A 26,443-nucleotide genomic window follows, 5' to 3' on the forward strand; every position below is an offset into this window, starting at 1 on the left:
CACAAGGATACGTTCGAGGGTGTAACTCCGTTTCCAACATTCCCAGGTGGGGGGAAAGCAGCAGGAAAAATGAGGCCCATCCGACAAGGAACATAGGAAGTTGCCATCTACTGAGTCAGACCCTTGGTCTATCTCGCTCAGTATTGTCTTCACAGACTGGCAGCGGCTTCTCCAAGGTTGCAGGCAGGAATCTCTCTCCCAGCCCTCTCTTGGAGATGCTGCCAGGGAGGGAAGTGGGAACCTAGATGCTCTTCCAAGAGCGGCCCCATTATCCCCTGAGGGGGAATCTCTTCCAGTGTTGACACTTCTAGTCTCCCTTTCATATGCAACCAGGGTGGACCCTGCTTAGCTAAGGGGACAAGTCATGCTTGCCACCACAAGACCAGCTCTCCTCTCCTAAAAATATCTCAAGTACAGAGCCAGGAAAGATCTTGGGGAATATAGGAAGCTGCCATATACTGAGTCAGACCCTTGGTCCACCTAGCTCAGGATTGTCTTCACAGACTGGCAGCAGCTTCTCCAAGGTTACAGGCAGGAGTCTCTCTGCCAGCCCTATCTCATTGGAGATGCTGCCAGGGAGGGAACTGGGAACCTTCTGCTCTTCCCAGAGCGGCTCCATCCCCTGAGGGGGAATCTCTTGCAGTGCTCACACTTCTAGTCTCCCATTCATGTGCAACCAGGGTGGACCCTGCTTAGCTAAGGGGACAAGTCATGCTGGTGACCACAAGACCAGCTCTCCTCTCCTGGGGAAAGGACAGACAAGCGTCACGAGTCGGTGTCCCAAGACCCTCTCCAGAACCATGAGTGCCAGAACCCGCCCTCCCAAAAAAACTAAACTGAGCCGACAACAACGACAACACCAAAGAGAGAAGCATCTCAGAACACCATCAGCAGGGAACCCGTCACTACCAAGCGGGTCTAAAGAGAGACAATGCAAGGACATCAAGATACAGGTCAACTCCTGAGGAACGGAGCTGGATAGGGGGTCTCAAAGAGCAGGGCAGCGAAGCCTGTCTCACTCCAGACCACTTCGCCGTGTGGCTTCATAATGCCCCTTGATCTGGAAGGATTTCATCTCACAGCCCCCTAATATAAGGCCCATTTGGAAAAGGAGCCGTTTTCATTTTTCACCGGGCAGCTGCAACACCGTGGCGTCGTCAAAAGGCCAGGAGACCTGCTACGGACACAGCTAATGCACCCGAAAAAAACGGGCTTGGGAGACCAAGCAGCAGTGGTTAGAGTGCGGGACTACGACCAGGGAGACCCGAGTTCAAATCCCCATTCAGCCATGAAAACTAGCTGGGTGACTCTGGGCCAGTCACTTCTCTCTCAGCCTAACCTACTTCACAGGGTTGTTGTGAAAGAGAAACTCAAGTGTGTCGTACACCGCTCTGGGCTCCTTGGAGGAAGAGCAGGATATAAATGTAATAATAATAATAATAATGATGATGATGATGATGATGCCAGCTCCAAGGGTATCTTTAGACACCACACCCCCAGGCACCGAGGAAGCCCAAGAAAAGTTCCAACCAGCAGGTTATACCCTTGTAAATCCGGGGGGAGGGAGGTAGGGAGGGGGACAAACCATTTGCAAGCCAAAGCATCCCAAATTGCAAAATTCCACCATGAATACCCATTCGCCTAAGCCTGCTTAACGGGCATGCTTCTGCCTGTCGGAAAATCCAGGAGGTTCTTTTGCAGAATGCCGACTCGGTGTCCGACCGCATAGGCGTGAGCAGAGTAAATCTGTGAGGCCAGGGAAAGGACCCGGAGGAGAGGAGGCCCAAGCCCCAAGCGCCCCAGCCATTCTCGGCCGACAACTCCCATCAGCTGCCACTTGAAAGAGCTGCTGCCAGCCAGTGTGGACAACCCTCAGGGAGATGGGCCAGTGGTGAAACCAGGGATGAGGTAGTTTAACCAGGAGCACCTATAGCTCAGTGGGGGAGCCCCTGTGGCATGCAGAAGGTCCAAAATTCACTCCCTGGAAGCTGCACCCCAAAGAGAGCAAGCAAGCAAGGGGACCCTTCCCAGGTCTTCTTGTTGGACTTAAGTGTTGGGCTTCGTGGACCAAGAGGCAAAAGGCAGTTTCTTATGTCCATCCCCAGCAGAGGAGAGCTGGTCTCGTGGCAGCAACCAGGAGTGGTCCCCTCTGCTAAACAGGGTCCACCCTGGCTTGCATCTGAATGGGAGACTCCATGTGTGAGCCCTGGAAGATCTTCCCCTGAAGGGATAATGGGGCCGCTCTGGGAAGAGCACCGGCCTGCTTGCAGGCAGAAGGTTCTTCAGGTTCCCCTCCCTGGCAGCATCTCCAAGAGAGGGCTGGGAGAGAGACTCCTGCCTGCAACCTGGGAGAAGCCGCTGCCCGTCTGGGTAGACAGTACTGAGCTAGATGGATCAAGGGTCTGACTCAGTATATGGCAGCTTCGTATGACACACAGAAAGGAGGGTCGACGTTCTCTGCTGCTCCTGAAGGCAGGACTGGAACCAAAGAGTTAAAATGAGGAAGGGAGGAAGGATTTCCTGACGGTAGGAGCTGCTGGACAGTGGAACAACCCGCCTCATGAAGTGGTCGGCTCTCCTTCACCGGACGTTTTCCAGCCGAGGCTGGGTGGCCATCTGGCAGGGAGGCTCAGGCAGTTTCCTAAGCTGGGCGGGGGGGCAGGGGGTGGACTGGAAGACCTCCGGGGTCCCTGCCGCCAGCTTGGGAATTCTGTGTTCCCGTGGCAGAGCAAATGGGTCCCTCTGACCTGCAGAACCGGAGTCCAGGTCTATCCATAAACCAGGTCGCTCGCAGCCGGAAGTCTAGGTGGTCCTGAGGAACGATCTGAAACACGCGGGGAAGGAGCAGCCCCCCACATCCCGCAATGGCTATGGGGCAGCGCTGGGGGGGGGGGGCGAGGGAAGGGTGCCGCCCTCCGTAAAGCGTCACGGGCCTTATGCTCGGGGGAGGGGGGGCTCTCATTTCTTCCACGTCTTGGAGACTAAAGCCATTTGCGAGCTTGGAGACTAAAGCCATTTGCGAGCTTGGAGACTAAAGCCATTTGCGAGCTCTCGGCTTCCTCCTCTCCCCAGCCCCCCAGGGGAGTTTGCAGAGGGGGGGGGCGCAAACGTGCCAGGAAGCCGCAGCCAGCAGGAGGCCACCCAGGGAGCCCAGACCCAGCTGGGATCTGAACCCCCCCCCCTCGCAATCCACGCCTGCCTCCATTCTGCCCAGCGGGGACCACACCGGCGGTGCTTCCCCCCCCCCAACTCGCTGATTTAAAAAGCAATCGAGGAGATGAAAACAAGATGCGGGAGTCGCTTCAAGTAGCCGGGGATATTCGAACATCAAACGGAACGTGACCCGACCTCCACACACACACACCCCAACTTTTTATGAACTATTTATAGTCACAAAGGGGCCGGTTTCTCTCTCCTCCTGTTAGGGACGTTTCTTGGAAAGGGTCTCCTTGCAGAGGCGATCGGAACCGGGCGGAGACACCATTCGGGGGGGGGGGCCTCTCGACACACAGATTGAACACACACATTTGCAAAAACTGGTTTCCATCGATGAGATTTCTTGGGGGAAAGAGAGGAAGGGGTAAAATAAAAATAATTTTAAAAAACCCAGTGCCAAGTCCCACAAAGGAGTATGAAATAAATTGCTTTAGCGGAGGTTAATAATATCCTGTCGCCGTGGTCAGAGACTCAATTACAAAACCTTCAGGAGAGGTTCCCAAGGAAGCCATCTGCCCGCAGTGACAGAGGTTTAAACAGGCAAAAAAAAATAAATTAAAAAAATACAGAAGATGGCTTAAGTGCATCCCGCAAACAAGCAGGAAGAGGGAAAGAGGAGAGAAAGGCACCGAGAGGAGAAAGATGGAGGCAACTGGGTGCTCAAGGTTATCAAAAGGGGGGAAGGAAAGCCAGGGGAGCCAGAGCGAGGAGGGCCATAAATCACCGGGACACACAATTCTCCATAATCTCGGCCAAGAATTATGGTCCAGGGAGACCAGCGGCTAATTTTGGCATCAGATTTATTATGCAGGAGGGAACGAGAATTAGCAAAGCCGTCTCCCCCGCTTCTAATGGGCAGGTGGAGAAATCCCCCCCCCCCCAGACAGGCTCCGGCCCCAAAGAAAAGAGACCTTTGGCATATCGAGAGCAAACGTTGCACACTCTCTCTCCCCTCCCCAGCAAGAATAGTCTCTGGACAGAGTGCTTTGGCCATCAGCAGCCCTGAAACCTCGGGTACCTGGAAGATGCTGGGACTACATCCCCCATGGTCCACAACACGGTGGCTGTGGAGAGAGGAGAGCGGGTCTGGTGGCAGCAAGCATGACTGGGTGCCTTGGCTAAGCGGGGTCTACCCTGGTTTGCATTTGGATGGGAGACTACAGGCAAAACTCGGAAAATTAGAATATCGTGCAAAAGTCCATTAATTTCAGTCATGCAAATTAAAAGGTGAAACTGATCTATGAGAGAGACGCATTACATGCAAAGCGAGATCAGTCCAGCCTTAATTGGTTATCATTGTGATGATCATGGCGAACAGCTCATGAGAACCCCAAATCCACAATCCCAGAAAATGAGAATATGACATGGAACCAAGAAGACAAGGATTGTAGAATAGAACAATATCGGACCTCTGAAAAGTATACAGTGTACTGTGCTTGATTGGCCAGCAAACGCGCCTGACCTGACCCCATAGAGAATCTATGGGGCATTGCCGAGAGAAGGATGAGAGACATGAGACCAAACAATGCAGAAGAGCTGAAGGCCGCTAAGGAAGCATCCTGGTCTTCCATAACACCTCCTCAGTGCCACAGGCTGAGAGCATCCATGCCACGCCGCATGGAGGCAGGAATTGCTGCCAAAGGGGCCCAAACCAAGTACTGAATACATATGCATGCTTATACTTTTCAGAGGTCCAATATTGTTCGATTCTTCAATCCTTGTCTTCTTGGGTCCATGTAATATTCTAATTTTCTGGGATTGTGGATTTGGGGTTCTCATGAGCTGAACGCCGTGATCATCACAATGATAACAAATTAAGGCTGGACTTCTCTCGCTTTGCATGTAATGCGTCTCTCTCATAGATCAGTTTCACCTTTTAATTTGCAGGACTGAAATTAATGGACTTTGGCACGATATTCTAATTTTCCGAGTTTCACCTGTACATGTGTGAGCCCTGGGAGATATCCCCCTTAGGGGATGGAGCCGCTCTGGGAAGAGCAGAAGGTTCCAATCCATCCCCAAAGGAGGAATCTCTTGCTGTGCTCACACATCAAGTCTCCCATCCAGATGCAAACCAGGGCGGACCCTGCTTAGCCAAGGGGACCAGTCATGCTGGCTACCAGAAGACCAGCTCTCCTTCCCTTGCAGAATGGAGGGGAAGCCAAAGACGGCCATAATTTGTCCGTATGAGGGCTGGAATGGAATGGAAAGAAACACACAGAGTCTTCCATCGGAGCCCAGGAAGCTGCCATATACTGAGTCGGACCTTTGGTCCATCTAGCTCAGTATTGTCTGCACAGACTGGCAGCAGCTTCTCCAAGGTTACAGGCAGGCGTCTCTCTCAGCCACATCTTGGGAGATGCTGCCAGGGAGGGAATCTGGAACCCTCTGCATGCAAGCATAGAGATGCTCTTCCCAGAGCGGCCCCATTCTCCCCTAAGGGGAATGTCTTCCAGTGCTGCTCACACGGAGTCTCCCATTCACATGCAAGCCAGGGTGGGCTCTGCTTAGCGGAGGGGACAAGGCATGCTCGCTACCACAAGACCAGCTCTCCTGGAGCCTGACTTTAGCATCTTCTTGATCTTAGCATCAAGATGATCAGGGGCCTGGAGCACCTTTCGTACGAGGCAAGACTACAACACCTGGGGCTTTTTAGTTTAGAAAAAAGATGACTGCGGGGAGACAGGATAGAGGTCTATAAAATCATGCACGGTGTGGAGAAAGTGGAGAGAGAGAGATTCTTTTCCCTCTCACACAACACTAGAACCAGGGGTCACTCCATGAAATTGATGGCCAGGAGGTCTAGGGGACCGACAAACGGAAGTCCTTTTTCACACAATGCGTGATCCACTTGTGGAACTCTCTGCCACAGGATGTGGTGACAGCCCACAACCTGGATGGCTTGAAGAGGGGTTTGGATGACTTCGTGGAGGAGAGGTCTATCAATGGCTACTAGTCGGAGGGCTGTGGGCCACCTCCAGCCTCAAGGGCAGGGTGCCTCTGAGTACCAGTTGCAGGGGAGTGACGGCAGGAGAGAGGACATGCCCTCAACTCCTGTCTGTGGCTTCCGGCGGCTTCTGGTGGGCCACTGTGCGAAGCAGGATGCTGGACTAGATGGGCCTTCTGGGGCCTGATCCAGCAGGGCTGTTCTTATGTTCTCTTCCCTTTGCAGGGCCTGTGTTCCAATCTTCCCGCGTTTGGTGGCTTTTCCTGTTTATCCATTCCCGCTCAGATGGAACCAACTCCCCCCCACACGCACACACACGCATGTGTGACGTGGCCTTGGGTGGCTCTAATGAAAGAAAGAAAAATTAAAAGCGGTTTTAATGAGAAGCTGCCCACAACAAGGGAAAGGCTGCACCTGCCAAACAGCCCCGAGAACATCATGGGCCAGCAAAGAAAAAGGTTTCCTTTGATTTCTACCGTGTAAGAGACACGTATGCCGGCAAGCAGGTTCTCTGCGCTGAGGCCAAGGACTCCCGGAAGGAAGGAGCGGGAAGGAGGAACCAAAAAAACCAAAAGAAAGAAAGAAAGAAAAACAAAAAAAGGAAGCAAGATACTCCAGTGGCGAGCATTTACGCCAACTGCAGATTATGAATCCGCACGGCAGCTGTCCAATTACATCAGGACGGCTCGCACCCGACATCTGTGAGGCATCAGCCACGGAGGCTCCCTGGGTCATGTGAACAGAGGGAGCTGCTGCCAACTACGGAGTCAGACCATTTCTCCAGCTTGCTCAGCACTGCCTACACTGGCTGGCAGCAGCTGAAAGCCACAGTGGGGTTTCCTCCTAAAAAAAGAGACACTTGTTTGCAGGTTATGGGTAGCTTATTTCCCCAAAACTCAGGGGAGGGGCGGGTCGCTTTGCATTCAGAAGGCCCCCAAGTTCAATCCCTGGCAGCGCCTCCAGATAGGGCCGGGCAAGTCCCAAATCTGAGTCGTTGGGGAGCTGCTGCTGCTGCCAGTCCGTGTAGACACCCCTGTGCTAGATGGACCGAGGGTCTGACTCAGTATAGGGCTATGGTGTTCATCAGGAGCCTCCACAGTTCAATGGCAGTGCTTTGTACACAGATGGCCCCAGTTTCAGTCCTTGGCAGCATTTCCAAATAGGGCTGAGAAAAGACCGCTTGCCTGAAAACTCTGGAGAGACGCTGCCAGCCAGTGCAGACCTTCTGGGCCGCAAGGGCCAAGGGTCTGTCTCGGCGGCAGACTAGAGGAGCCTACAGCCAGGTGGGCCAACCGCCCGACTCCAAGCTAACCCAAGACCACGATGAGCCCAACATCACACTCAACGAGCCATCTTTCCATGCTGTACAGAATCCCGTTTCATGGCCATTTAGTTTTGCCTTTGGGATCTGCAAGCTGGCAGAGGCGAGGCGAGGCGAGAGGCGAGAGGCGAGGAGAGGAGAGGCGAGAGGCGAGGCGAGAGGCGAGGCGAGAGGCGAGGCGAGAGGCGAGGGGCGAGGCGAGGGGCGAGGAGAGAGGCGAGGAGAGAGGCGAGGAGAGAGGCGAGGAGAGAGGCGAGGAGAGAGGCGAGGAGAGAGGCGAGGGGCGAGGGGCGAGGGGCGAGGGGCGAGGAGAGAGGCGAGGAGAGAGGCGAGGAGAGAGGGGCGAGGCAAGAGGCGAGGAGAGAGGGGCGAGGCGAGAGGCGAGGCGAGAGGCGAGGCGAGAGGCGAGGAGAGAGGCGAGGAGAGAGGGGAGAGGCGAGGGGCGAGGAGAGAGGCGAGGAGAGAGGCGAGGAGAGAGGCGAGGGGCGAGGAGAGAGGCGAGGAGAGAGGCGAGGAGAGAGGGGCGAGGAGAGAGGGGCGAGGCGAGAGGCGAGGAGAGAGGCGAGGAGAGAGGCGAGGAGAGAGGGGCGAGGCAGCAGGGTTCTTTAAAAGGTTTTAATGGTGGGTGTATTTACAAGGTATGCACATGCTTTAGTCCCTGCACAAGAAGCCTTGAGATTCTGGATTCAATAAAACCTGGTTATTAAAAAATAATAATAATCCAGTACGTTTTACTGTGAGCCGAGGGTCTCTGTGTCAGTCGACGTTTCGCTTGGAAAAATCCGGGGCGTTCAGAGGTTGTGCTTTCCGTGCTGGCAAGAGGAACCGTCTCAAAGTTGCCTCTCCGCGCACTGGTTCGCTCTCATGGGGGGAAAAATAAGGCCAGGGGGGAGTTTTACACGCCTCGTCGTTTGGAAGAGACGCCGCAACGGTTCCTAGGAGCAAACTAGATAAAGGAATGCGGGGAAATCTCAGAGAGCCGAGCGGGAAACATCAGAGACGTGGCCACAGCAAGGGCACAAGAGGAGGGAAATTTTTTAAAAGGCGCCGGAAAACAGGGATGATGTTTTTGGGGGGTGGGAGATAAAGCATAAATTCAGATTACTGGTCGGCTGGACCATCACCCTGCAGCTTTTACACCGCTTAACCGATTCCTGTCTGTCCCTGGGCACAACTCAAAATTTAACCTAGACAACATATATCTTCTAACAACATATATAACCTTAAATGTCCCGGAATCGAGAGAACCGCCTCTGCATCCATTATCACAGGGAGTCTTGAAAGTGGGGTCTCAAGATGTTGTCCGACTACAACTTGGGTCAGCTTCTTAAGTCTCTAAAGAGGCATTTATTCTCCCTCTTATTTTCCATCTTATTTGTTTTATTTCTCTTTGTAAACCGCCCTGAGCCATTTTTGGAAGGGCGGTATAGAAATCGAATAATAATAATAATTATTATTATTATTATTATTATATTTATTATAATAATGATTATATAATTAATAATTATTTTATATATAATAATAATTATATTATTGTTGTTGTTGTTGTTAACAACTAATAGAGAACTAACCAAGCTCTCTAACTAATGCAGGGAGGAGAGCTGGTCTTGTGGTAGCAAGCATGAATGGTTTTGCTAAGCAGGGTCTGCCCTGGTTTGCATTTGGATGGGAAACATGTGAACACGAAGATCTTCCTCTCAGGAGATGGGGCCGCTCTGGGAAGAGCATCTGCCTGCTTGCATGCAGAAGGTTCCCAGTTCCCTCCCTGGCAGCATCTCCAACAAGATAGGGCTGAGAGAGATTCCTGCCTGCAGTCTTGGAGAAGCCGCTGCCCGTCTGGGTAGACAAGACTGAGCTAGAGGGACCAAGGGTCTGACTCAGTATTTGGCAGCTTCCTATGTAACTAGAACTGTGGTTTTAAATTGTTTTAATGCTTTGATTTGTTTTAGGTCGTTGTTAGATGTACGTTTGGGGCAAATATAACCCAACACATAAATAAATCCCTAGCCACAATGCGGACCAATGTTTGGGAGCGCCTGCCTTATCAGAGACCTTTTGCCCGGTGCCATCCAAATTTCAGCAGGTGGTCACAGAGCATCCACTGTGTCGAACTCCCTCTCTAGGGATGCTCTCTGCTGGTCTGTTCACCTGCTGCCCACTTCAGAGATCAGCCTCCGCTCGGCCTTTTAAATATTCCATTTGGTATCTGCAAGTTGACCGTTTCCGGTTCCTCTTAGCCGCTGTTTTTTTGCTGTTTGTGTATTATATCGTTTGCAAGAGCCACAGCCAGTGTGTGACACTTTAGGTGCGTGCTGCGGGGGGTGGTGCTTATCTGTGTGTTGTCAGATCAGATTAACCGAGCAGAAAGGGTTTGTATGCCATTCTTGGCCAAGACATCGGCTCGTCCCCAGAGAAGCAGCAAGGGAAACTGCCCAGTCGCTAACTAGGGTTAGTTCATCAGAATCGGGCCCCAAGCGGCACCTCAGCACCAAACAAGAAAGGGAATGGGGATTAGGAACAGGAGACGCGGCCGTCTACCGAGATGCTGCCAGCGGGGGGAACTTGGGACCTTCTGCATGAAAGCAAGACGCTCCGGGGAATTGTACGAATACGAGTGTCAAGGAATGCCCACTGAAAAGCCCAGCTGCCTTCCAAAGGGCCATGGGGTTCCCAAAAGGACAACAGTCATTCGGACATCCCATACATTTCTATGGCTCTTTGGAAGGAAGGAACATAGGAAGCTGCCATATACTGAGTCAGACCCTTGGTCCGTCTGGCTCGGTATTGTCAACCCAGACTGGCAGCGGCATCTCTAAGGTTGCAGGCAGGAGTCTCTCTCAGCCCGATCTTGAAGATGCTGCCAGGGAGGGAACTTGAGACTGAGATGCTCTTCCCAGAGCGGCCCCATTCTCCCCGGAGGGGAATCTCTTCCAGTGCTCACACATGTCTCTCCTTCAAACACAAACCAGGGCAGACCCTGCTTAGCAGAGTGAACGATCCATGCTCGCGACTGCAAGACCAGCTCTCCTCCTGCAAGATCTTCTCAAAGGCACCCTTCATGGCTGGGGTCATTTGACTGATAATACAAAGGGACGGGGAGGTTCTACCCTTAAGATTATTTCCTAATCTGTTTGATGAGCCAATCCTAAAATGTGCTATCCTAGCAAGTAAATATTTAGGGCTAGAGTAGAGTCATTATTTTGTCAGCACAGTTAGTTATAAGTTTATTCGGTCATTGACCAGCAAACATTTACAATAAACCAGTACGTATTTTACAACTAATATAACAACACTTGGCCATAACAGAAATAATATCAGTGTCCTCATTAATTAAAAGATCATTTAAACAAAATTCATCAGACCGGCCAGGCAAATTGTCTAACATAGGAGAGAAAAGTCTTAAACGGGGTTCCCTGTAAAAATCACAATAAAGAATAACGTGCGAGGTGGATTCTATAACGGGGAAGGAAGGCGCTCTCAAGGTGAACGGACTCTGTAACGCCACCCGCATGCCATGGCGCCGGTCCTCAAGATGGCCCGACAGAAGCCTTTGGCGCCAACTGGGGGGAAAAAAGATGCAACACCAGGCAGGCCAAAAGGCAAGAGACAGCCCTTCCCTGCTGTATCACGGGACCAAAGTGAGGACATTCGCATTAGCAGAGATTAGGGATGAATTGGATTGACAGCCAAGGTTTGCAAACTCATGTGATAATGACATCCTGAAGTCAAGGGAAAACAGCACACGATTTAGGCATCAAAGAGACAAAAAGCAAAGGGGGGGGAAACAGAGAGACAGCTCAGATGGCCGCTGTCCCTGTCGTCCTCGCCCAAGGGCAGAGAGAAGCCCAAGGAGAAGTGCACTGAAGGACCCCGAAGAAGAAATGATGGCGGGGTGGGAGAGGGAATCCGTGACCCCGATAGGCTTCTGGAACCGTCAGTCTACAAAAATGCGGGGAAGCGGCTAGACTTTAAAAGGGGATTGTTTGTTGGTTGGTTGGTTGATTGATTGGATTGGATTTCTATACTGCCCTTCCAAAAATGGCTCAGGGCGGTTTAGGGACAAATGGATGGGAGAAAAGGTCCTCAATGGCTACCAGGCTCGACAGCTACAATGGAACCTCCAGCTCCAGGGGCAGTATGCCTCTGGATGCTGATCGCAAGGGGGCAACTGCATCGCCAGGCCTGGCGGGGAAGGGCCGCCCATCCTGACCCTGCAGCACTGCTGCCAGTCAGTGTAGGGAATACAGGGCGAGGCGGACCATGCTCTGACTCTGACGGCAGCATCCCTATCTCCATGGCTGAGCTTCGGTAACCGGCAGCGTCTCCAAGGCAGAGGCTGGGAACCTGGGAAGCTGCCATATAATGAGTCAGACACAGGATTGTCTTCACAGACCGGCAGCAGCTTCTCCCAGGTTGCAGGCAGGGATCTCTCTCAGCCCGATCTTGGAGATGCTGCCAGGGAGGGAACTTGCAGCCTAGTTGCTCTTCCCAGAATGGCTCCATCTCCTGAGGGGAATCTCTCCCAGTACTCACATGTGGTCTCCCTTTCATATGCAACCAGGGCAGACCCTGCTTAGCTAAGGGGACAAGTCATGCTTGCGACCACAAGACCAGCTTTCCAATCCTAAAAAGATCTCAAGTTCAGAGCCAGGAAAGATCTTAGGGAATATAGGAAGCTGCCATATACTGAGTGGTCCATCTAGCTCAGTATTGTCTTCACAGACTGGCAGCGGCTTCTCCAAGGTTGCAGGCAGGAATCTCTCTCAGCCCTATTTGGAGATGCTGCCAGGGAGGGAACTTGAAACCTTCTGCTCTTCCCAGAGCGGCTCCATCCCCTGAGGGGAATATCTTTTATTGCTCACACTTCTTGTCTCCCATTCATATGCAACCAGGGCAGACCCTGCTTAGCTAAGGGGACAAGTCATGCTTGCGACCACAAGACCAGCTCTCCTTTCTAAAATAGGAAGCTGCCATATACTGAGTCAGACCATTGGTCTATCTAGCTCAGGATTGTCTTCACAGACTGGCAGCGGCTTCTCCAAGGTTGCAGGCAGGAATCTCTCTCAGCCCTATCTTGGAGAAGCCAAGGAGGGAACTTGGAACCTTCAGCTCTTCCCAGATCGGCTCCATCCCCTGAGGGGGAATCTCTTGCAGTGCTCACACTTCTAGTCCCCCTTTCATATGCAACCAGGGCAGACCCTGCTTAGCTAAGGGGACAAGTCATGCTTGCGACCACAAGACCAGCTCTCCTCGTCAGCTCCCAGTCCCATATGAGAGCCCCACCACTACAGCTTCAGCCAACAGTAAGAGAGGCGGGCTGTGTCTCTTCTCCTCCCAAGACCACACAGCCAGGGTCAGTCAACACTCCCACGACAGGCGGCCATTCGCCCTGGCTTTCCTCCGGCACAGCGTCCAATCAGAGCTGGGAAGGTAGATTCCGAAGATAGCTACGGAAGAATCCCAGCAAGCGTCGTCTTGATGGATGACCCCTGAAAGTTGATCTCGGTTTAAAACGCACACTCAGGTCACTGGCGTCTTCCTTCTCCAGGAGGAAGAGGCCTAGAACGCTCCAGCCATTTGGAGAACCAACAACAACAACGTCGTCTTACGAGACGGGCACGATTCGCCCAACGACGGAAGCGCTTCCTCCGTTGGCCCCAAACCTCCAACGCTTGCCCAAACGGAGGATTCCGAGACACAACGGAACGCGCACACCAGCACTAGGGCTCGTGAAAGGTATGCACACTACCCCGATGATTAAGTGCTTTGCTATCAACGAGCTGCCTTCGGGAGCTGGGAATCCGTCGCTTTCATTTCTTTTCATCGGCCAAGATCGCCGCACACACACACTCCCCTCTACCACCACCAGCAGCCCGCTCCTCCGCCAGGAAGGAGGAAAACCAAGAACAAAAAACCCCAGAGCAAGTAGCTGGAATCAGCGCTCCCAAGTCGACTTGGAGAGCAGCAGTAGTGTAGGATTACAAATGCGGTGGCCTGCTCCAAGCGAGACCCGGCTGAGGTTATTTTGAGGGGAAAGGATTCGCGCGGGCGAAGGGTTTTCAGCCGCTCGCTGGAACCTGCCAACGTCTTCCCTCGGTTGCCATGGAGGCCTCTAACACCAAAGGTACAGAACGGACAGGTGCTAATCCCAGCACGGCTGATCTCTCAATGGTGACACTGCAGAGGACGGACAAGAAGCAAGAGGGGTGGACAATTGACCCAACGGAACACCAATCTTTCTGCATCTACTGGAATTGACGCGACCAAGACTGCAGGTCCCAAGTGGCTGAAACGGCCTGTCCGGCAGAATGGGGAAGGTTACACTCTTCCGAACTGCACACACCTTTACACACTGGAAACGGGTGGTGGTGGTAGGAAGATCAACATTTTAGAGTCACTCAACCCAGGATGCAACAGGGGCCCCTTCACTCCCACAGTTAACTTCTTAGCCACACTAGCAAGACCCAAGACTGAAGTGCATGGAGAGCAAACCCCCACCCCCTCGTTAACGGTCACTGGTTAATTATTACGGCAACCACGGCTCCCGAGGACTGATCCGTTGCAAAAAAGGTGGCTTTTTACCATTCCTGGCCAGAAGTGTGATCATGTGTACTATACAAAGCACCACCTTAAGCGGCTTAGCGGGGAAATGCTTGGCTAACAAGCAGAAGGTTGCCCATTCGAATCATAGGAACAAAGGAAGCTGCCATCTACTGAGTCAGACCATTGGTCTATCTAGCTCAGTGTTGTCTTCACAGGCTGGCAGCGGCTTCTCCAAGGTTGCAGGATCCTCGCTGATCTGTTTCCCCAGACTATGGGAAGCATCTATATCGGACAGCAGTGATAGAGGAAGATGCTGAAAGGCATCATCTCATACGGCGTGGGAGGAGGCAATGGTCAACCCCTCCTGTATTCCACCAAAGACAACCACAGGGATGCTGAAAGGCATCATCTCATACTGCGTGGGAGGAGGCAATGGTCAATCCCTCCTGTATTCCACCAAAGACAACCACAGGGCTCTGTGGGCACCAGGAGTCGACACCAACTTGACGGCACACTTTACCTTACTTTTACTATTCAAAGCAGCTAACAACAACAACAACAACAACACAGGAACATCAGAACAGCCCTGCTGGATCAGGCCCAAGGAATCCTATCTAGTCCAGCATCCTGTTTCCCACAATGGGCATCACCACATCCCATGGCAGAGAATCCCATAAATTAATGTTGCGCCATGTGAAAAAGAACTTCTTCTTGTCGGTCCTAAATTTCTTGACCTTCAGTTTCATGGGATGACCCCTGGTTCTAGTGTGGTAAGGGAAGGAGAAAAATCCAAAATATAAAGCAACACCAAGGAGTCAGTCAATATTTCAAAGGCTGAAGCCATTATAAATCGGAAGGTATAGCTAACAGGCCTTAAATTCCTGTCTGAACTGGAGGAGTCCAGCAGATCTCAAAATGATACACAAAACAAAACAGGGTATCAATCTGATCCCAAGGGTAAGCCAAAGCAATACAAAAGATCAGGGGGGAAACCTGCAATGTAGGTTGATCTATAACTACAAAAATTAACATAAATGGGAATTTTAACAATACAGGTTGATAATGCTGCATAACTTTTTAAAAACTTAATAAGGATTGTTTTAAAAAGTCATAATGTACTCAAAGTCCTCATACATATGCTGATTAGGTAGGAAGATAGGAAGCTGCCATATACTGAGTCAGACCCTTGGTCCATCTAGTTCAGGATTGTCTTCACAGACTGGCAGCGGCTTCTCCCAGGTTGCAGGCAGGAGTCTCTCTCCCAGCCCTATCTCGTTGGAGATGCTGCCAGGGAGGGAACCTGAAACCTTCATCTCTTCCCAGAGTGGCTCCATCCCATAAGGGAGAAACTCTTCCAGTGCTGACACTTCTAGTCTCCCTTTCATATGCAACCAGGGCAGACCCTGCTTAGCTAAGGGGACAAGCCATGCTGGCTACCACAAAACCAGCTCTCCTTATAATATTAACTTATAATATCTGTACAAATATTACGAAAGCCCTTGGACAGATGTTGTCCAGATCATGTAGCCCTGAGATTCCAAGTTATATTGAGTCCTTGTGGATCTTCCTGAGGTCAGACACGTTTTGACTTGTAGTCCTTCTCAGTGACTTTCTCATGAGGTCATAGCGCTCAGGAGAGGAGAGCTGGTCTTGTGGTCGCAAGCATGACTTGTCCCCATAGCTAAGCAGGGTCTGCCCTGGTCTGCATTTGGATGGGAGACTTGATGTGTGAGCACTGCAAGAGATTCCCCTCAGGGGATGGAGCCGCTCTGGGAAGAGGAGAAGGTTCCCAGTTCCCTCCCTGTCAGCATCTCCAAGATAGGGCTGAGAGAGACTCCTGCCTGCAACCTTGGAGAAGCTGCTGCCAGTCTGTGAAGACAATCCTGAGCTAGATAGACCAAGGGTCTGACTCAGTAGATGGCAGTTTCCTATGTTCCTATGCCTCCGGACTCCTTTTGATCCCAATAAATTTTCATCACATTCCCAAGGTTCCCTTCTCACTCGGTGGCACGTGTTTCTTTTCTATCGTGTTGTGCCCTTGTAGTGAAAGTTGGAAAAAAAAAATCAAAGGCAGTCATCCAACTGGAGTGGCTTGAGTTTCAAACATCTTAGATCGCGTTGACAGGGTTAGTTATAGCCATGCTGCAGAACTGGAGCCGAGGCTGAATTCAACTCCGTCCTCGAAGCTCAACTCAACTCTAGGACTTTGAGCTGAGCCCCAGCTGAAGCCCTCGGGTGGGCTGTGGGGCGGGGAACAGACTCCGAGAAACACCTCCGAAGCGTGGAGGGCACGAGCCACAACTCTGCCGCAAAACATGCCGAGGCTGCCGAATCGGTTGAGGGGGCAGTCCAAGGTTCAATGATGGCACTATGGAGGGGGCAGCTCACTTTCCTAATTTCCGTCAGGGTATCCTTGGAGCTTACATGCTCCAAGGACAGGGTGTTTGTGGGCCTGGTCCTCCCGGGGCCTGTTCACAGTGGGTCTGGGGCACACACGGATGAAAAGCCCCGCTCTCGGGCGAACAATGGCTTCCACTGCCTTGTAATGAAAGGGCTGAGCTTCTCAGGTAACCCTGTGCCCATCATTCATGCCAGCGGCATGATATGCTTGCTGGCATTTGACTCGGTAGAAGGCAGCTTGATATGCTGAGCAGAAGGCTCGCTCCATGATAAAACACTCTCTTTGCCTGCAGAGGGCCCCGGGTTCAAGTCCTGGCAGCATCTCCAGGTAGGGCTGAGAGAGAGACCCCCCCCCGCCCGCCCGACACCCTGGAGAAACCGCTGCCAGTCTGTGAAGGCAAGGCTGAGGTGGAAGCATCAGAGATAAGGCAGCATCCTACGCTCCACTCATTTGTTTTTGTCGTTCGCATCCAGTGGTTACATAAGAGCATAAACACAACAACAGCCCGGATGGATCAGGCCCAAGGAAGCCCGTTTCACACAGCTGCCTCTGGGAAGCCCACAGGCAAGAGCTGAAGGCAGGCCTTCTCTCCTGCGGTTGCTCGCCTGCCACTGGGATTTGGAGGCATCGTGCCTCTGAGGCTGGAGGTGGCCTGTAGCCATCAAGTCGAGCAGCCATTGATATACCTGTCCTCCATGAATTTGGGAATATAGGAAGCTGCCATATACTGAGTCAGACCATTGGCCTATCTCGCTCAGTATCATCTTCACAGACTGGCAGCGGCTTCTCCCAGGTTGCAGGCAGGAATCTCTCTCAGCCCTATCTTGGAGAAGCCAGGGAGGGAACTTGAAACCTTCTGCTCTTCCCAGAGCGGCTCCATCATCCCCTGAGGGGGCATCTCTTCCAGTGCTCACACTTCTAGTCTCCCTTTCATATGCAACCAGGGCAGACCCTGCTTAGCTTAGGAGACAAGTCCTGCTTGCGACCACAAGACCAGCTCTCCTCTCCTAAAAAGATCTCAAGTACAGAGCCCGGAAAGATCTCAGGGAATATAGGAAGCTGCCATATACTGAGTCAGACCCTTGGTCTATCTCGCTCAGTATTGTCTTCACAGACTGGCAGCAGCTTCTCCAAGGTTGCAGGCAGGAATCTCTCTCAGCCCTATCTTGGAGATGCTGCCAGGGAGGGAACTGGGAACCTTCTGCTCTTCCCAGAGTGGCTTCATCCCCTGAGGGGGAAATATCTTGCAGTGCTCACTCATCAAGTCTCCCATTCAGATGCAACCAGGGCAGACCCTGCTTAGCTATGGGGACAAGGCATGCTTGCTACCACAAGACCAGCTCTCCTCTCCTCACTTTGTCTAAGCCCCTTTTAAAAACCACCCAGGCTGGTGACTGTCACCACACCTTGTGGCAGAGAATTCCACAGATTAACTAGGCGCTGTGTGAACAAGCACTTCCTTTAGCCAGTCCTCAGTTTCCCGGCCTTCAGTTTCATGAGATGACCCCTGGTTCTCCATTGCAGGATAACACATAGCTGGTAATGGAAAATCCACCCAGAACGTTGGGGGCAATATGCTAAATCATTGTAAACCGCTTAGAGAGCTCCGGCTATAGAGCGGTATCTAAATGTAAGTGCTATTGCTATTGGTAATGGAAAATCCATTGCGGGGTATATTTGTTGATAAATTGTCCTCTGTTCCAATCAAGTTAACACTTAAAAATATATACACTTCACCATCGTTGGGACAATATTTCCCCAACCTTTTGACCAGGCAAAGACCCAGCTCTGATGCACACCACAGCCAACAGCCTTGGAGACAACGATCACAATCGCACCCCAAGAGACAAGTGGGGGGGGGAGAAAAACGTTGAGGGGTCAATGGTGCCCCCCCACCTGAAGACTCATTTCCATGAGCGGTGCTTCCTTCCATAGACCATCACCTTGTTTGCCCGAACGAAAACTGCATTTTAAATCATGCATTAACTATTTCGCTGGGGGGAACCAGCTTTGCAGTTCCAAAGTCTCTCTTAGCGAGCAGCAATGACAAAGAAGAAAACGAACGAAAAATGCACGCAAACGTTTTAGTTAGGAACTATCGCAATGGCACTATAGCATGCAAGGGTCCATCCTGCCATGAGAGAGTTGTTTTCCCCCGCCATATCCTTCCCATAAGCCGTCCTTTTTAAGATTGGAGAGGAGAGGGCAGGCAAGCCACAGAGAAGCAGGTGCAAGGCAAAATAAGCGTTTTCCACCTGGGGGTAGAGGACAGCATGCTGAACAGAGAAGCCGGCATACGTTGTGATATTTCCCCACACCTCTGAGACACTCGCGAAGCAGGGGGGAACTCCTAAACAAGCAGAATTTGGGTTGCTTGCATTATCACAAATGCTCACGTTTTCAGAACTCCGGACCTTAAAAGAGTGGGACCCAGCTAAGCACTTTTGTGCTAAGCTACGGGGGAACTGTTGCAAGCAAAAAAGCACTGCCGTTGCTTTTTTACTAACACGGCAAAAAAAAAACATTTGCACACTCTCCTGAACAGGTGCTTGAAAGCAACCCAGTCAATGCTTTCAGAGCAAGAACGTGGCTTTGTACATGAAATAAACCTCTCCGGGCTTTGAAGAGGCAAATTCCGGACACAATCCCACCAAAACCAAACTTTCCAGGCCCACCGATTTTTGTAGGGAAGCTAACACTCTCTGTTGAACAAGCGGTAGATCTCTGGCCGGATCATGCCCTTTATTTATACTGGGAAAAGCTCAGTCCTATGCAGGTTGTGTCACGAATAAGACTCATTCAGTGGGGCTTACTCCCAGGTAAGCGTGCACAGGATTACAGACACAGCCTCCTAAATGTAAGCAAAACACCAAGCGGGAATTCAATATTGCTCTTCTGGCAACCGAAATCCTGCTTACAAAATCGGAGCAGATGGACCAAAAAATCCAGTGCATTTTCATTCCAGAGCCTTTAAGTTGTTGCCATGCTGACAGTGGCTGTCTGAATGGCTGTACTGTAAATATAATTTTCTCCCCACCAGGTCCAGACACCTCTTAAGAGAAGGAGACGGAGGTGAGAACTGGGCTTTTTGCAATTTTTAACTCTAACCTCTGCCATGAAGTCACAAGGTGGCGGAAGTAAGTCTTCGCGCTCAACCTCCGTTTTCCCTATCTGCAAAACGGGTATAATACTTACCGTATTTTACGGACTATAAGACGCTACGGACTATAAGACGCACCTTAATTTTAATCCAGTTTTTCAGAGTTTTAACATATTAGACTGTTAAAACATATAAGACGCACCTGAATTTTGGCGGATATTTTTCGAGGAAAAAAGTGAGTCTTATAGTCCATAAAATACGGTATTTACCTTAACAGGGTTGTTCTATGTTAATACTTGTAAAGTGCTTAGAACACTTTTTTTAAAAAAAAGACGCTATACAAAACATCAAGTACTATCACCACCACAATCTTTATCATCCCAGATGATACTATCATCACAGTAGACCCCGCAAAATGTGGTGCCATCTAGGGCCAGTACTCAAGAACTACAAAGCCCATGTGCCAGTGAGACCAAGGGCAAAACCCCACAACATGAAAGGACCTGCGATCTGAAACTAACAAAACTGAAGGAAGGAAAGGAAGGAAAACAAAAAAATAAAACTTCAAACTTAGATGGGGTCTTGTTTCAGCTTTTGGAGTGGGGTGGGGGGAATCAAAAGCATGAAACTCAAGACCCCTGCAAATTCCACACGTGCCTGGTTATAACAACGGTGCTGCTGTAAGATGCAGAAATGCCTCCCAGAAACCACACATCTGGCAGATATCCCTGCAGATAGTAAGACTTTTTTTTTCCCCTTTAAGGGCAACACTGAATTTATAACTGCAGCTATCTAAGATTAACCACTGTCTTCAGCCATTAACACTGGTCAGTCACATTTTTTTTTTAAGAGCAGCAATGGATACCTAGAATTTTTGCATTCTCCCGAGGGTGGAAATGGATTGGGGGACGCCAGCTGCATGTCCACAACTTTTAGACCCCTCTAATTTCAGTCTTTGAAATTAGGACTCATTTCCCCTGCATCATTTCCCTCCGTGCAACATTTTACATTTAGCTTTATTGTGGCACAACACGGTTCGAAGTGGCGTCTCTTCTGACCTAAGTTACACGTTCAGTGAAACCATCACATATTGTTCCCCCGCCCACTAGGGAGGTGCACGAACCTGTTCGGAGGACCTTTTACGGGCTTCAGGTTCGAACACTGGGTGGTTTGTAGGCTGGGGGGGGGGGGGATATCTTTAAGGGCAGGGGAGGGTGTACTGACCCCACCCCGCCCTGCCGCATTTCACCCGCCGGAGCTCGCTTAAAGCTATCCCCTCCACCACTTCCACGCACATCCTACTGCCCACCCGCCCCCAACTCCCGCAGGAGTTTCACACAACGCGTGATCCACTTGTGGAACTCTCTGCCACAGGATGTGGTGACAGCCAACAACCTAGATGGCTTGAAGAGGGGTTTGGATGACTTCATGGAGGAGAGGTCTATCAATGGCTACTAGTCAGAGGGCTGTGGGCCACCTCCAGCCTCAAGGGTGTGCCTCTGAGTACCAATTGCAGGGGAGTAACGGCAGGAGAGAAGGCACGCCCTCAACTCCTGCCTGTGGCTTCCAGCGGCATCTGGTGGGCCACTGTGCGAAACAGGATGCTGGACTAGATGGGCCTCCTTGGGCCTGATCCAGCAGGGCTGTTCTTATGTTTATGTTATGTAGGTGTCAGAATCCTCTCAAGGCAGAGACCTCTCCTTCTTCGTCAAGTGCCATGAACGCGGCTGGTATTAAATATATATATATATATATAGAGAGAGAGAGAGAGAGAGAGAGAGAGAGAGAGCGCGCGCGAGCACGGCACACCGAAAACTCCTTTCGAACAACGTTTCCCAACCCCGATGGGGTAAGCATTCCCGCATTTTAGTCATTACTTGTTCCTATTTCTAGACCGCTTTTCCTGAAAATCATCTCATTGCCCTTATGCTTGCCATTTGGTTTTCATCCCCCTTCGCCCTCAAGCAATGGGCCTGTTTGGGGTGGAGGGGAACGGCTCCAGCATTCAGTCCACGTTCGCTTGGGAAGCCACGTGAATCCACGGTTTTGCAAGCAGGGATCCCTCCGAGCCCGACAGGGAGGGGGAGAAACGGAGTCAAAGGGAACTCTGTCGAAACTTGAGAGCTTCTAGCCCAACGGAGACCCCAGTCATCAAACCAGATCATTCACCGCTTGGGCACATAAACGCTCAGAAATTAAGGCTGGGCATGAGAACGTGTGGCTCTGCAAATAGGTAGGACACTCCGTCACATCCACACTGCCTCTTTACACCTCGGTTGTGCTATAGAGCTGGCTGTGCAGAGTGTTGGTCTTTTTTCACGGCTGTCCTCCCTAACCGAACTGGACACCAGGAAGCAGCCTCACTGCTCTCCTGCAGCCTAAAATCACGCCACACACACACACACACACACTCCCCACCCCCAAGGAAACCGGCACAAATGCTAGCCAAGGGTTTCTGTCCAAGGGGACAGAACTAATTGGTCCCAACTGCGGGAACGCTCTGAGAGACGTTTCTCCTGGTGCTCAGCGTTCCAGGACAAGGCGAGAGGGAGCGTTCCGGCTTGCGTTTAGAAAGAGGAGGGAGAAACGCGAAAAGGGGCACAGACCGAAAGCATTTCCTCCACATCACCAAGGCAAAAAGGCAGCACCCACACACAGCCAAAAAAACACCCAGTATTTTTGTCTCAGAGGTAGCCTTTAGACAAAAGCTCCTTTGAACACAGCTGACATGTCCTTGCGAGAAACCGAATGCACGACAAGAAAACAGCCCGACAGAAAAAGGAACAGGTCACTTTTGCAGTTCAACTTAAGGCTCTTTGTTCTAACCTGCCGTTCACAGGCCCTTGGAAGAGTTCAGGCCAGAGGCTCGCTTACTCAAAAGCTCGTCAGCAAACTAACACTTCTCAGAAAGTCAGGCACTAGGGGAGAAAGAGAAAAGGAGAGAAAGGACGGACAAAAGAAACACAACTTTCTTTTGCCAAGCAACCCAACAGGAAAGAAAACTGTTCTCATCCATCACTGCAAAAAGCCTGGGAAGTTCAGCCTCCAACAGACTAACAGAAAACCCCTTTGCTTTGTCTATGTATTTATTACAGCTGCTCAGCTCAGCAATATTCTGTTATTAAGATCAGAGGAAGAGGGGTAGAGAAAAGAACAACGCCCCAAAGCTTTTTCCACCACATGCCCAACAACCGACTCCACCAGGAGATGGTTTTGTCGGAGGCTGTCCTTACTTCTCATAAGGAAGCCCCAAGACCCTCAAGATATCAGCTCTTCCAGCCTGAGAACCTTCCCCAGTTTGAAACCAGATTCTCTGTGGATCTAAAACACTATAATCAATCCTTGTTTCCTACCTTAGGCTGAGCTCGTCGGGGAAATGCAACTTTAGGGTCAATCTGAGAGAAAAAAGAAAGAAAACAGAAAGCAACATAATTTGCATGTTTTTCTCCAACAGCAGCAAAAAAGATTACAATGAACGATTAATCCCTCAGTTCTCAGGTATAGAAAGTCTCAGAGCAACTAATGGGTGAAAAAGCTGATGAGAAGCAGGGAGTTGTGCGATAAAGGAGAACCCACAGAAAATGCACCAATACGTTCTGAAATGCACCAACGATACACTGCAAGTCAAATTTATTTTTTTTAAGGCAAGGTGTTCTCTGTTGCTAAATTGACCACAAAATCCCAAACACAGGGTCCAGTTTACATATCCTGTAGATTGCTTGTATTTAAGGATGCAAACGTTTTGGAAACAGACTGCAATCTACAACCAGTCTGGCTTTCAAAAGACACAGTCTTCAAGCCCCTCGTGTTTATTTTCTTTTGGGTTGATCCCGGCAGCCAGTTAAAGAGAAATGTACCGGCTTTTTTTTTTTCCCCCTTCAAAAAGCGGCCACTAGTTTGAAATGTGTCTTCAACTTAAAGGGCCTACAAGAATGGTTTTTGCAACTGAATTCCTGATTTAACTTTTAAGAGTAACTCAGAAAGGATGAGAGGGTGGAGAGTCTTTAAAAAAAAAACATTCTGAACACAGAAGAAACCACAGTCTTGAGAATGTGGTGCTACCTTTCAATGAAAAAGTAACCCACAGATGTGTCTAAAAAGATGCATCCAGTCATGTGTTGTGATTTATTTTGGCAGGTCCCTTCCTGCTTTCTTTAAGCAAACAAAAAAAACCTGTTTTTTTAAAAAAATCAGGTAATAAAACCCTAAACCAAGCCATAGAACTTTTAAAGCTTTTTTAAAAAAATTACCTGTTTTTTTAAAAAAAATCAGGTAATAAAACCCTAAACCAAGCCATAGAACTTTTAAAGCTACATCCTCATCTGGCAATAGACTCCTGTCTTCCAGGGTGCTAAAACCGCAGATTTACAGCTAGCACGTAAACAGAGACAATGACTCGGGTATGTCAAGAAAAGCTAATAAAAGAGATTCCTGAGAGCACCATTCTCACGGCATTAACATCCAAGTTGATGCCTTCAGCCTTGCCCAAGGCATCACCTGAAATATTTTGGAATCGCTTTATATAAGCGTTGCACACCCCTGACAAACCTTTCTCAACTCTGAGGGGCCAATTTGGGCGGGGGGGGGGGGCAATGAAGATCATCAGGATGATATAGAACACTATATCACCCTGATATATACACACACTCTCACAGGTGACTGCCAAGAAACGAGCCCTGATCATTATGAACGCGTTACTGATATGGACTGCAGGTTAGTATCGACTGCAACATCGCAGTTAAACATCATCCAGGAACCCAGTTTGAGAACACTTGATTGAACCCACGCCATGTTGCCTGAAAGCTCTTAGAGCTTGCAACCCACAAGTTTGCAACCCACGGGACGGCCAGCCGACTGATTAACTCACTAAAAACTATTTGCATCCCATTAAAGAACGACTTGTGGTTGCACACCAGAGTTAAGCCTTAACTTTTAAAATGGAAACTTTTGTCCAGCTGGCCAACTTTAGCAGGGCTTTTTTTATGTGGGTGCTCACACAGAGTAAGATATTTTCAGGTTGCTTTGGTGCACTTGGTTTGACTCTGCTATCTGACCATTCCACCAGTGATAAAACAGTACAGTGGTCCCTCGACTTACGAACTACTCGACATAAGTATTTTTCGAGTTACAAACGGCAGTTTTCGATCCGGTTTTAGATGCGGTTTTTTCGACTTACAAATTTTTAGATGGGGTTTCCTCGACTTACGAATTTTACATGCGGTTTCCTTGACTTGCCTGCCTGTTTACTGCCTGTTTATTCTTGAAAAGAAATGTTCCTGTGCAGTTTGCAAGCCTTACTGGGGGTCTGGGTCTTTTTTCTAGGCTCCGGAACGCATTCATCCGTTCCCAATGCATTCCTATGGGAAACCGCTTTTCGACTTACAAACTTTTCGACTTACAAATGTGCATTCGGAACGGATTAATTTCGTAAGTAGAGGGACCACTGTATTTGTTAAGGAAAGCCATATACCTGAGAAATGAGTGATTACAATGCTACTGCATCACAAAGCATAACAAGACAGACTCAATTCCCCCATCTACAAAGCTAACCCTTTCAGAGAGATTAACATTCTCTACATAGGTATACGTGTATATTTACATATTCAGCACTGCCTAAGTATTTGTCTACTAGAGAAATGCAACAGGTGTAGATTTCCCATTGAGTGCACAAAAAGGTTTGGCAGAGAGGTAACGTACATACAATTAATTGCCACCTCAGATCCTCTCAAAATTCTGCTTTGTAAAAAGCAACAGCTAGTAACCTAAGAGAGAAACACAGAGGCATTTAAAAACGTGAGCCCACAATTTTGCAAAAAAATTTTTACTAGCATGCGTAAAAGGTATGCCATCAATTTCTCAAAAATCACACACAATAGGAGGCAGCAGTGAAGAAAAAAAGACAGCCATTGCTGGACTAGGACCGGGAAGACCCGAGTTCAAATCCCCCTTCAGCCATGAAATTAGCTGGGTGACTTGGGGCCAGTCACTTCTCTCTCAGCCTAGCCTACTTCACAGGGTTGTTGTGAAAGAGAAACTCAAGGATGTAGTACACCGCTCTGGGCTCCTTGGAGGAAGAGCAGGATAGAAATGTAATAATAATAATAATAATAATAATAATAATAATAATAATAATAATCCTGGGTTTTCCAGATCAGAGGCAACACTCAGCTCTCTTGCATTTTTAGGCTCAGCTCTCTGCATTTTTTGACGGAAACACGATGCATGTTAACAAATCCATACCTGTTGCATTTCTCTGCCAACTATTTAAACAGCAGCCAACAGAAAAAGAGAGTCTACTAAAAATTAAAATGAGTTAGTTAGATACAGTTCTACTTACTGTAGCTACAAGTCCTCTAGAAAATGACTAAGAATAATAAGGGTACTATTTCTGATAGAGATGGCGATTACCTAAACCCAGCTTTTAGGCAAGTGTAAACAACAGCGGTGCCTTCCAAGTCAAAACCCAACCGAGCGGCTTCCCAGGGCTGAACGTTGAAACAGAGTCAATTGCTAGGGCAACACTAAAGGACAAGAAACTATCAGAGGTCTACAAGTCAGTGGCTGAAAGGCGAGAGAGCTTGTCTTTGCTTTTTACTTGAGGAGAAACTAGCACTCAGGCAATTTGGCCTCACCAGGATGGAACGGGCCATTGACATCCTCCAAATGAGGCAGGCACTATCCTCGCCTCCACCCCACAAGAAAATGGACCGTGGTAATCAAGTTTAAAAATACATAAAAGGCTCCCATCTCTCACTTCCTCTTTGCCACCCCTCTGGTCAGTTTCAGACTGTAAGCTCCTGGAGGGTGAAAAACCTGTCTTTTTCTGCAACATGTCACTTTATAGACGTGTAATTAATGGGACTGTACAAGTAATAATTAATGTACTCTAGGGATTAATAGATGGGGAGAAGCGTA

At 49.8% G+C, this 26,443-nt stretch overlaps 1 protein-coding gene across 20 annotated transcripts in view; it reads right to left on the minus strand.

The window, feature by feature from the left end:
• Positions 1 to 26,443, minus strand: part of MSI2 (musashi RNA binding protein 2) — a 419,652-nt gene that overhangs the window by 388,829 nt on the left and 4,380 nt on the right. For 18 of the 20 annotated variants that reach the window (XR_008311763.1, XR_008311764.1, XM_053274690.1 and 15 more), the window contains one exon: positions 22,882 to 22,923. The exons of 1 other annotated variant lie outside the window; for it this stretch is intronic. Coding sequence is in view for 16 of the 19 variants with exons in the window: in XM_053274690.1 (XP_053130665.1) it covers positions 22,882 to 22,923 (42 nt within the window). In the remaining 3 variants the exon portion in view is untranslated. Of the gene's footprint in view, positions 1 to 22,881; positions 22,924 to 25,936; positions 26,050 to 26,443 lie in introns of all 20 variants that reach the window. One more of the 20 variants, XM_053274704.1, reaches the window with a different exon arrangement.

The sequence above is a fragment of the Hemicordylus capensis genome, chromosome 12 (genome assembly GCF_027244095.1).
Source record: "Hemicordylus capensis ecotype Gifberg chromosome 12, rHemCap1.1.pri, whole genome shotgun sequence".
NCBI classification, from domain to species: Eukaryota; Metazoa; Chordata; class Lepidosauria; order Squamata; family Cordylidae; genus Hemicordylus; species Hemicordylus capensis.